This window comes from Chrysochloris asiatica, unplaced genomic scaffold (genome assembly GCF_000296735.1).
Source record: "Chrysochloris asiatica unplaced genomic scaffold, ChrAsi1.0 scaffold00047, whole genome shotgun sequence".
Classification (NCBI taxonomy): domain Eukaryota; kingdom Metazoa; phylum Chordata; class Mammalia; order Afrosoricida; family Chrysochloridae; genus Chrysochloris; species Chrysochloris asiatica.
This window is the reverse complement of record NW_006408565.1, coordinates 13,456,391-13,468,016: the sequence shown is the minus strand read 5'-3', so window position 1 is coordinate 13,468,016 and position 11,626 is coordinate 13,456,391. Positions and strand designations below refer to the sequence as shown.

At 40.0% G+C, this 11,626-nt stretch overlaps 1 protein-coding gene across 1 annotated transcript in view; it reads left to right on the top strand.

The window, feature by feature from the left end:
* The window catches only part of NCMAP (noncompact myelin associated protein), a 20,195-nt gene extending 8,810 nt beyond the window's left edge, over positions 1–11,385 (top strand). The window contains exons 2-3 of the mRNA XM_006862290.1: positions 6,620–6,704; positions 11,226–11,385. Coding sequence (XP_006862352.1) covers positions 6,620–6,704; positions 11,226–11,367 — 227 coding nt within the window. The 3' untranslated portion in view covers positions 11,368–11,385. The remainder of the gene's footprint in view (positions 1–6,619; positions 6,705–11,225) is intronic.
* The last annotated feature ends 241 nt before the right edge of the window (positions 11,386–11,626 follow it).

Here is an 11,626-nt window from a genome sequence, read left to right as displayed (position 1 = left end):
CTTTCTACTCCCGTAAAGATTTACACCCTCGGAAACCCTGTACAGGGTCGCTATGGGTCGGAACTGACTCGATGGCACTTAACAACAACAACAACCCTGGTGACAAGAGGTATGTCCAGATCCCATCCTCATCCTCATCCAGCACAGATCGTGGCCTCTGAGAAGTCAGAGCCCTGTGGTTGTGAGCCATGCCAACGTGAGATGGGGGCTGACTGTGCTGCCTTGATGCCTGGGTTCAGGTGGGCTCCACACCTACAGAACCTGAAGAGCCATCAGACCAATCCTAGTCTCACAGAAACCCTCACAACCAAACACCCTTTCCTGTGGTCCTAATGGACACTGACGCCAGCCCCATCAAGGGCCTTCTGAACTGAGTGCCCTGAACATAGATAACACCTAGGCCTATAGGAACTCCATCTACGGAGGACCAGGAACTCCACTGTCACATCCCTCCCACATCCACCTCGTGAGCTGCTAAGATGACAGGAGTTTCCCAGGGTTTTCTTCTCTCCAAGTCCAGCAGCTACACAGTTGGGTTTGTTTTTGTTTTCTAGTTTTTCCTTTTGTAGTTTCATTGTTTTTGTTTATTCTTTCTTCTCCTTCTTCTCTTTGAATTTCCTTGAATTTTATCCTTTCTGTTTCTGCTTTTGATTTTCCTTCTTCTGTTTCATGTTATCCTTCTTCTTCTATTTCCTTTTTACTGCTCTCTACTCTCTTTCTCAAAGAGCTCTGGTAGCATAGTGGTTACGAGTCAGGCTGCTAACCTCAAGGTTGGCAGTTTGAAACTACCAGCCATTCCACAGAAGAAAGATGGGGCTTTTTACTCCTGTAAAGATTTATAACCTCGGAAACCCCATGCAGGGTCACTATGAATCGGAACTGACTCCTGGGTACTTAACAACAACAACAACTCTCTTTCTGATTTCTCTTCCCTATCCCTGGATTTTCTGTCTTTGTTTCTTCCGTTTATGTTATCACTTAGTTTTCTGTTTTACAACTCCATTTTCCTGTCCCTCTTTTCTCTTTTTAGTTATTATATATATTTTTTCTAGTTGTTGCCTGTTTTTATTTCTTTTTTCTCCTTTATTATTTTCACTTTTCACTGTTGGTTGCTTATTTGTTTACTCTGTTTTGTTTTCTTGTGTGTGTTAGAGGGGGTGTTTCTACTCTTTCTTCCCTGACAGGAGACTACAACCATGCCTATACAGCTCCACCCACTGGACAAGAGCCAATACTAGCTACTCTACTACCTGATCTATGATAGACAGCAGCCAACACCATCCACACCACCTGAAACGGAGGTGCATGAGCATTGAGCAGATCATGGTGCACACACTTCCATTCTCTAACATACACAGGAGATAGCTGGTGAGAGCCTAAGAACACATCTACATATAATCATCAATTAAATACAAATATGACAATACCACAATGTCCCAAAGGCAAGAGACAATATTAGCTCACAAGGAGCAATGAGAGAGGATGGCTCAAACAAATGACCAAGATGCAGAGTCAGAACATGTTTCTGAGGAAGAAAAGGTAATGGAACTAACTGAAAAAGAAGTCAAAAGAATGTATTTTTAGTACCTTCAAAGGATTGGCAGGAAAGCAAGGAGAACATAGGAAAGAACTTTAGAAGAATTCAGGAAAACACTACAAGAAAAAACAGGCAAAATGAATGCAATTTTTGGAACAATACAAACCTGCAATTAGAAACTCAGAAGACTAATAATATTTCAGAAGTGGACAATACGTTGAGAGGCCAAAGGAGGAGTACATTCGAAGAAATGGAAATCTGAATGAATGAACTTGAATATAAATCTCTCAATACTAGTATGCTAGAACAATCAGGGGAAAAAAGAATGAAAACTCTAAAGAAAATCTAAGAGCAATGTGGGACAAAATGAAGAGAAATAACTTATGGGTGATCAGAATTCCAGAACAGAGAGAGACAAAAAAAAAAAGCAGAGAAAAGTGTGAAGAATTGTTGGAAGAAACCTTTCCTAACATCATGAAAGACAAGAAGGTAAGCACACAAGAAGCTGAACAAACCCAAGACAGGATAGATTCCAAAAGAAAATCATCAAGACATATCATAACCAAACTCTCCAAAACCAAAGACGAGTAAAGAATCCTGAGTGTAGCTCAGGAAAAATGAAAATTACCTACCTAGAAGAACCAATAAGACTAAGCTCTGATTTCCAAGAAGAAACCATGCAGGCAAGAAAGCAATGGGATGACATAAAAAACTGTGAAAGAAAAAAATTGCCAACCAAAAGTCATATATCCAGCAAAACTGTCCCTTAAATACAATAGTTAAGTTAGGACACTTCCAGATATTAAAGAAATTTGTAAAAACCAAAGCAACTTTACAAAAAAAGTATTATAATGTGTTCTTTGGATTAAGAATCAACAACAGCAGACAACAACGTGAGATTGACAACACCACCCAGCACTCAATCCAGGTATTTAAAGTAAAACAAACCTTGTTGTTGTCGTTAGGTGTCATCAACTTGATTCCGACTCATAGTGACCCTATGCAAAACAGAACAAAATACTACCAAGTCCTGTGTCAACCTCACAGTCATTGTTCTGCTTGCACGCATTACTCCCTCTTTTTTGCTGCTCACCCAATTTACCAAGCGTGATGTGTTTTTCCATGAACGGGACCCTCTTGATAACATGTCTGAAGTATGAGAGTTGAGGTCTAGCCATCTTGGCTTCTAAAGAGCATTCTGGTTGTACTTTTGCCAACACAGATTTGTTTGCTCTTTTGGCAGTCCAAGGTATTTTTAATATTCTTCTCCAACACAATAACTCAAATGAATCAGTTCTTCTACAATTTCCCTTATTCGTTCTTCAACCTTCACATGCATATAAAGTTATAGATAATACCATGGCTTGGGTCCGGCAAACCTTCATTCTCAAACTGACATCTTTGTTCAATACTTTAAAGAGGTCTTGTGCAGCAGATCTCCCTAATGCAATACATCATTTGATTTGTTGACTGAAGCTTCCATGAGCATTTAGGGTGAATCCAAGTAAAATGAACTCTTTGACAACTTCAATCTTTTCTCCATTTATCAAGATGTTATTTATTGATCCAGTAGTGAGGATTTTTGTTTTCTTTACATTGAGGTTCAACTTATACCAAAGGCTTTGTTCTTTGTCAGTAAGTATATTAAGTCTTCTTTGCTTTCAGCAAGCAAAATTGTACGATCTGCATGTCGCAGGTTGTTAAAGAATCTTCTTCCAGTCATGATGCCATGGTCTCCTTCATATGATCCAGCTTCTTGGGTTATTAGCTCAGCATACAGGTTGAATAAATCTGGTGAAACAATAAAATCCTGGCGCACTCCTTTCCTGATTTTAAACCATTCAGTGTCCCATTGTTATGTTCAAATGACTGCCTCTTGGTCTATGAACAGGTTCCGCATGAGCACAATTAAGTGTTCTGGAAAAATTATCCTCTGCAATGCCGTCCATAGGAACCCTATAGAGGGTTTTCTAGGAGTAACTGGTGGGTTTGAACTGCCAACCTTGTTGTTTGTAGTCCAGTGCTAATCCTACATTGCCACACCAAGGCATCAAAATAAAAGGAAAATCAGAAAGATTTAGCAAACAACCTAATAGAAATGAAAATGAAAATAGAACTCATAAACAAAATGAACTCAGCTCAGAAAATTATGTGCAACAAAGAAACCAGCAGCACACAAAAGAACACACAACAAAATGACAGCAATCAATTGTACCTTTTGATAATTATACTGAATGCAAATGGATTAAATGCACCAGTCAACAGTCAGATAGTAGAAGACTGGATGGAAACATCCCATTAACAGAAGATTGGTTAAACAAACTGTTATGGGAGAATGGAAAAACAAAGCTCCAGGAACTGATGAAATACAAATTGAAATGTTTCAACAAACTGATGCAGTGCTGGAAGTGCTCACTGGTCTATATCAAGAAATGTGAATGACAGCTACCTAGCCAACCAATGGAAGAGATCTACATATATTTGTGTCCATTGCAAAGAAAGGCGACCCAATGAAATAAGAATTTTTTAAAATTTTTATATAAATAACAAACATTTGGAATTCAGAAATTATCCAACAATATCATTAGCATCCCATGCAAGTAAAATTTCCTGAAGATAATTTTTTTAATGGTTGCAGCAGTACATAGACAGACAGCTACTAGAAATTCAAACCAGATTCAGAAGAGGATGTGGAACTACGGATATCATTGCTGATGTCAGATGGATCTTGCCTGAAAACACAGTACCAGAAAAATGTTTACTTATGCTTTATTGACTATGCAAAGACATTCAACTTGTGTGGATCATAATAAACTATGGATAACATTGCAAAAGATGGGTATTCCAGGACATTTCATTGTGTTCATGAGGAACCTGTAAATATACCAAGAGGCAGTTGTTAAAAAAGAACAAGGAGATACTGAAGAATTTTAAATCAGGAAAGGTATATGCCAAAATTGTATCCTTTCACCATATTTACTCATCTGTATACTGAGCAAATAATCTGAGAAGATGGATTATATGAAGAATAATATAGCATTAGGATTGGAGGAAGACTCATTCACAACCTGTGATATGCAGATGATACAACCTTGCTTGCTGAAAGTGAAGAGGACTTCAAATACTTACTGATGAAGATCAAAGACCACAGTCTTCAGTTTTGGTTGTACCTCATTGTAAAGAAAATAAAAATCCTTGCCATTGGGCCAATAAATAACTTGATAAACAGAGAAAAGATGAGAGTTTGTTAAAGACTTCATTTTGCTTGGATTCACAACATTCTGTCAAGGAATCAAAAGACATATTGCATTAGACAAATCTGTTGCAAAAAACTTCTTGAAAGTGTTAAAGATCAAAGATGTCAGTTTGAAGACTAACGTGTGCCTGACCTAAGCCATGGTATTGTCAATTGCTTTATAGGCATGTGAAAGTTGGAAAATGAATAATGAAGACTATAGATGAACTGATGCATTTGAATTATGATGTTGGTGAAAAATATTAAAAGTACTATGGACTGCCAAAGGAACAAACACATCTCTTTTGGAAGAAGTACAACCAGAATACTCCTTAGAATGAGGATGGCAAGACTTTGTCTCTCATTCTTTGGACATGTTCATACTTGGTAAAATGGAGGGTCAACGAAGTGGAGGAAGATGCCCAACAAGACAGACTGACACGATGGCAGCAACAATTGTCTCTAACATAACAATTGTGAGGATGGCATGTTGTTGTTGTTGTTAAGTGCCGTGGAGTCGGTTCCGACTCATAGCGACCCTACACAGGGTTTCCGAGGCTATAAATCTTTACGGGAGCAGACCGCCTCATCTTTCTCCCGCGGAACCACTGGTAGTTTCGAACTGCTGACCTTGCGGCTTACAGCCCGATTCGTAACCACTACGCTACCAGAGCTCCTTGTGTGAGGATGGCATAGGACTGGGCAATATTTTGTTCTTTTGTGCATAGGATCACTATAGGTCAGAACTGACTCAACAACACCTAACAACAATGACAATTACAAAGGTACCATGTACCATATTTACATTATTAGGCTATCCAATCCCCTTGATGTGCCACAAACACCACCCATTTACTGGTGTGGCACTGTAGGATAAGCAATGGACTGAAAAGTAGGTTTGAACCACCAGGTCGATAGTTCAAAAATCACAAGTTGTTCCTTCGAAGCCCTATACAGGTTCAATATGAATCAGAACCGGCTCAAAGGCACTTAACAACAACATCTTGTCAACACAACACCACCTGATCATTTGGTGGGGCTTACAAAGACTTTGGCTAGAAGGACCATATTAGGTCATTCACTGTACTGCAAACCCAACTGATTTTTTTGGGTTGTTTTCATATGAATTGGTTGAAAGTTTACAGAGCAGACCATCAACTTTACGTTCAACAAACCATACACTTTGTTTCTTTTCAATGATTGCAGTCCCCTCAGTGTAAAATCACTTATCTATGCCACATACTTCCTGTTTTTCTTGTTTCCATTCCTCCTTTTTCCCAATCCTTCAGAGCCTTTTCCTTTTTTTTTTTGACCATTCTATAATGTGCATATCTTATTAGTGTTATTGTTCCCACTACATACCTATCTATTGCGTGACTGAAAATTGAAGCATGGGGTGAGGTGAGTTCAGTTCTAGACCTGAAGAGTAGCCAAAGTCCACAGTCTCGGCTTCCACCAGTCTCTTTCTGACCAGAAAAGTGGTCATTTTTATGCTTTTGAGTTTTGTCAAAAAGAAGGGAGGTTGTTTTGTTTTTGTTCCACAAAAGAAATTTGAAGCTATCTTGGACTGGTAACAACTGCAGAGAGTCAGACTTGGCCTAAGGCAGCATTTTAGCAGGTGAAGTACTGAGCACATGACCCTCTGAGCCCAGCTGGAGTAGAGGTATGCTGCCACTCTAGACGGGCCACTGTCATGGGTCAGAGGTGAGTTTCCCAGGACATCTCACCCTGTCTTGTCTTCCCTTGGCCCGGTGGGGGATGGAGAGTGTCCCAGTAGGTCTCCCCATCCTAGTACCTTGAGTGTTTCTCTGTATCTGAGTTGGCACTTTCCCACGTCCTCTCCACAGGTTCTGGAGCCATCGTCGCTGCCATCGTAGTGGTTGTCATCATCATCTTCACCGTGGTTCTTATCCTGCTGAAGATGTACAACAGGTATGGGATGCCCTGGGCTTTGGGATGGTTTGGTCCCCTCAGCAAAGTCAGAATAAACAAGGACTAACATTTGTGAGTGCCAACAGTGTGCCCAGTAGTTTCCATGAGTCCATCATCAAATGCGCTAATCCTTTGGAGATCCTTTGTTGACCTCTGTTCTACTGGAAGAACTTCAGAATGACCAGATGTTTTTGTACCTAGAAAAATGCTTTAAAAATATAATAATGACTTTGAACACGATACTGAATGCTTGTATATAATTGAGACATAATATAGGGATGTTTCAGCTCTCTTCTCTGAAAGGCCCTCTTCTGGGTCCTGTCACATAAGTAGTCTAGGTGCCACATACTGGAAGGCGTATATTCCCTGACTCCACACTTGGGGACCAGATAAAGAAAAATACAATAATGTTATTTGACCACGTGAAGATGAATTAATTAATTTTTATGACTAGGCATCAAAAAGTTTGTGGAAAATTCCAGTACCTTTTAATTCCATTTTCCACAAACTTTTTGCAGCCCCTTCATATGTTATCACTTCCACTTTGCTAAAAGGTTACTATTTTGAGAGAACAAATCAAAATAATAAGACTATAATTACAACCACATCAAAGACAAGCAGCTGTTAAAAATACAGAGATATAATTGAAGTGCATTTACTGATGAGGAAAACTATTTACAATACATTGTCAAAATTGACAAAACTATGTACATTATAATCACATACATGGGTTACATATACCAATTGTTATTGTTGTTGTTAAGTGCCATTGAGTCTTTTCTGACTTGTAGTGACCCAGTATAGGATTTCCAATGAGTGGCTGGTGAGTTTGAATTACCGACCTTGCAGTTCAAACTGATTTTGCAGTCCAGTGCTTACCCCACAACACCACATTCATACCCAAGGAAAAATGAGAGATACACAGTGGAGGTGGGATTGTGAGCTGTTTTTTGTGGGAAGGAGGAATAGTGTCTGTCTTTGAGTACTAGTGTTGTGGATTGAATGGTGTCCCCCAAAAAATCTATGTTGTCATTCCTAACCTATGTACCTATGGTTATAATCCCATTTGGCAGTGGGTTGTCTTTGTTATATTAATGAGTCAGGATTAGTAGAGAGGAGTCCTGGTGTGGCGCTGTGGGTTAATGCAAGGCTGTGGACTGCGAGATTGGTTTGAACTAGAAAGTTGGTGGTTCAAGCTCACCAGCCACTCCTTAGAAACTCTATGGTGGTGGTGATGGTGGTATGCATGGAGTCAGTTCCAACTCATAGCGACCCTGTACAGGTATTCTGAGGCTGTAAAGCTTCACGGGAGCAGAAAGCCTCATCTTTCTCCTGTGGAACTGCTGGTAATTTCAAACTGCTGACTTTGAAGTTAGCAGCCCAACTCGTAACTACTACGCTACCAGACTGCTTGGAAACCCTATACAGGGTCACTATGAGATAGAACCAACTTGACGGCACTTAATAACAAGAACATGTCTTGAGTTCATCTCTTTTGCAATATACTCATAAGAGATTAAAAAGCAAGGAGAGATGAGAGAAGCTAGATGCTGAAGTACCTGGGACTCCCCAAGGAATCAGGAAGCACGCCAAAGAGACAAAGACTTTCCCCCAGAGCCAACAGAGAGAGAACCAGGACCCTGATTTTGGATTTCTAGACTCCTAAACTGTGAGAAAATAAATTTCTGTTTGTTAAAGCATCTCACGTGTGGTATTTCTGTTACAACAGTACAAAATATGTAAGACAAGTTAGTAACCATGCATTGCTTTTCTAATACTATTAGTACATGTAACTAACTTAGTGTTTTCTTACCATGTGCCAGACATGGTTCTATGCTGTTTACATGTATTAAATCATTTCATCCTCACAGCAACTCCACACAGTAGTTGCTATTATGATCCCCAATTTTATAGGTAGGGAAGCTAAGACGTAGAAGGACTGAATAACATGCCCGAGGTTACCCATAACCCATTGCTGTTGAGTCAGTTCAGTGTAGAACTGCCCCATAGGGTTTCCAAGGCAGTACTCTTTTTGGAAGCAGGCTGCCACCTTTTTCTCCAATGACACAGCTGCTAACCATTTGTCACCAGGACTCCTTGTACCCAAGGTTACTCAAGCCTGATTGGCAACCTTGGAATTCAAATCTAGCCTGTATAGTTTGAAAGTGAATATTCTCACCATTATATGTAATTATAATAATAACGTTGTTGTTGTTAGGTACCATTGAGTCAATTCGGACTCATAGCAACCCTATGCACAACAGAACGAAATACTGCCTGGTCCCGCGCCATCCTAACAATTGTTGTCACGTTAGAGCCATTGTTGCTAGCCTTGTGTTAATTCATCTTGTTGAGGTCTTCCTCTTTTTCACTGACCTACATTACCAAGCATGATGTCCTTCTGCAGGGACTGGTCCCTCCTGATAACAAGTCCAAATATGAGAGATGAAGTCTCATCATTCTGGCTTCCAAGGAGCATTCTGGCTACACTTCTGCCAACAGAGCTTTGTTGTTCTTCAAGAAGTTCATGGTATTTTTACTATTCTCCTCCAACACCAAAACTCAAATGCATCAATTCTTCTACGGTCTGCTTTATTCATTGCCCAACTTTCACATGTATATGAGGTTATTGAAAATACCATAACTTGAGTCAAGCACACCTTAGTCCTCAAACTGACATCTTTGCTCTTTAACACTTTAAAGAGGTCTTGTGTAGCAGATTTGTCTAATGCAATATGTCATTTGATTTCTTGACTGCTGTTTCCATGAATGTTGATAGTAGACCCAAGCAAAACGAAGTATTTAACAACTTCAATCTTTTCTCCATTTATCATGATGTTATTTATTGGTCGAGTGTTGAGGATTTTTGTTTTCTTTACATTGAGATACAACCCATATTGAAGGCTGTAGCCTTTGATCTTCATCAGTAAGTATTTTAAGTCCTGTTCACTTTCAGCAAGCGAAGGTGTATCATCTGCATATCACAGGTTATGAATGAGTCTTCCTCCAATCCTAATGCTACATTATTCTTCATAGAATCCAGCTTCTCAGATTATTTACTCAGTTTACAGATTGAATAAGTATGGTGAAAGAAAACAACACTGGCACACACCTTTCCTGATTTTAAACCATTCAGTGTCCCCTTGTTTGTTCAAATGACTGCCTCTTGGTCTATGTGCATATTTACTCTCATTCCCCCTCCGTCTTTGCTGGAACTCTGAGCCTCTTCTCGCATCACCCTGTTTTCACTGATGTCAGGGCTAGGAATGAAAAGACCTGGCTTCAGTCTTTGCAATATCACAAGCAGCCAAATCAATTAGTCTCTCTGGGACTGATCTTTTCATCTTTAACACAGAAACGTCTCAGAGTGTGATATTTGCACTATGGTTACATTGAAGACTGTCTTTTTTTCTTAAGGCTATTTAGAGATGAAGTGATATGATGACTACAACTAACTCACCAATGGTTTGCAATTTGAAAAAAAAAAAACATTGTGCATGTATGTATGTGTGTGTGTGTGTGTGTGTTTAAACAGGGAGAGGGAGAGATAAGGAGAGCAAATAAGGCAAAATATTACCATTTGGTGAATCTAGGTGAAGGGTATTCAGGTGTTCATTGTGCTACTCATGCAACTTTTGTGAAGATTGGAAATGTTATAAAAAGATTTATGATGTGCCAACAAGGTGAGATATATAATAGATATTAGAATTAAATTTTGTTCTTTGTCACTTAATTTTGTGGTACATGAAATGAAAAGTGAGATGTACATTTTACATGCATTCTCTTCTTCACCATGTAAAATGTTCTTAGAATTGTCTAACAAATTTTAGCCATGTAATGGGTCTGTACGTTTATTTCACATTATAACTTTGGACAGAAAAAATGTAAGTATCTTCATTTTGTCTGTAATCCAGTCACCTCTCTGGCACCTGATTCATTAGTTAATAGAATAATGTTAAATATCCAACCTAGGTTAAACACAACATTGAAGCATCACATTAGCTGATGGCTAAGGTCCTTTCTGGTAGCGTAGTGGTTACGAATCGGGCTGCGAACCTTAAGGTCAGCAGTTCGAAACTACCAGGCGCTCCACGGGAGAAAGATGAGGCTTTCTACTCCCGTAAGGATTTACACCCTCGGAAACCCTGTACAGGGTCGCTATGGGTCGGAACCGACTCGACGGCACTTAACAACAACAACAACAAGGTCCTTTCCAGTTGTGAAATTCTGTCATCATTGGTGATGGCTGTTGTTAAATGCCGTTGAGTCGCTTCTGACTAATAGCGACCCTGGATAGGATTTCCGAGGAGTGACTCATGAGCTTGAACCGCTGACATTGTGGTTCACACAGACCTTGCAGTTCAGTGCATTTACTTGCAGCACCACACCAGGATTGGCAATTAAGCAATGTAATATAGTAATGATGCATATTAATCTCTTCATCAGAACCATAATCCCAGAGTCCATTCTCCACAGCATATGAGGGCTAAGATTCAACCTATTGTATGTATCTCTTTACAGGAGAATGAGGACCAGGAGGGAGCTGGAACCCAAGGGCCCCAAGCCAGCTTCCCCTTCGGCCCTGGGCCCGAGCAGCAACAACAGTCAACAGCCTACAACTGTGACCTTCACCCCTGTTGACGTCCACATGGAGAACCGGTGACCCCCACCTTGCGCTCTCACAGCCATCATTCAAAGAGCCTTCTCCAGAGTCAAGACCAAGAAGCCCATTTCTCCTCTGGCAGCTTCACTATGAGCTCTTCCAGTCAGGTTGACAGAAGAATCTTTCATGCAATTCCTGATGCTTCATGCAATCCCAACCCCATCCTGGTCTGCCCCCCTAACTTTGCCCATGTACCTGTTTCCACCCTACCAAAAAGCTGTAGGACCTTCTGTTGTCATCTGATGAGGTAGAGCTATGT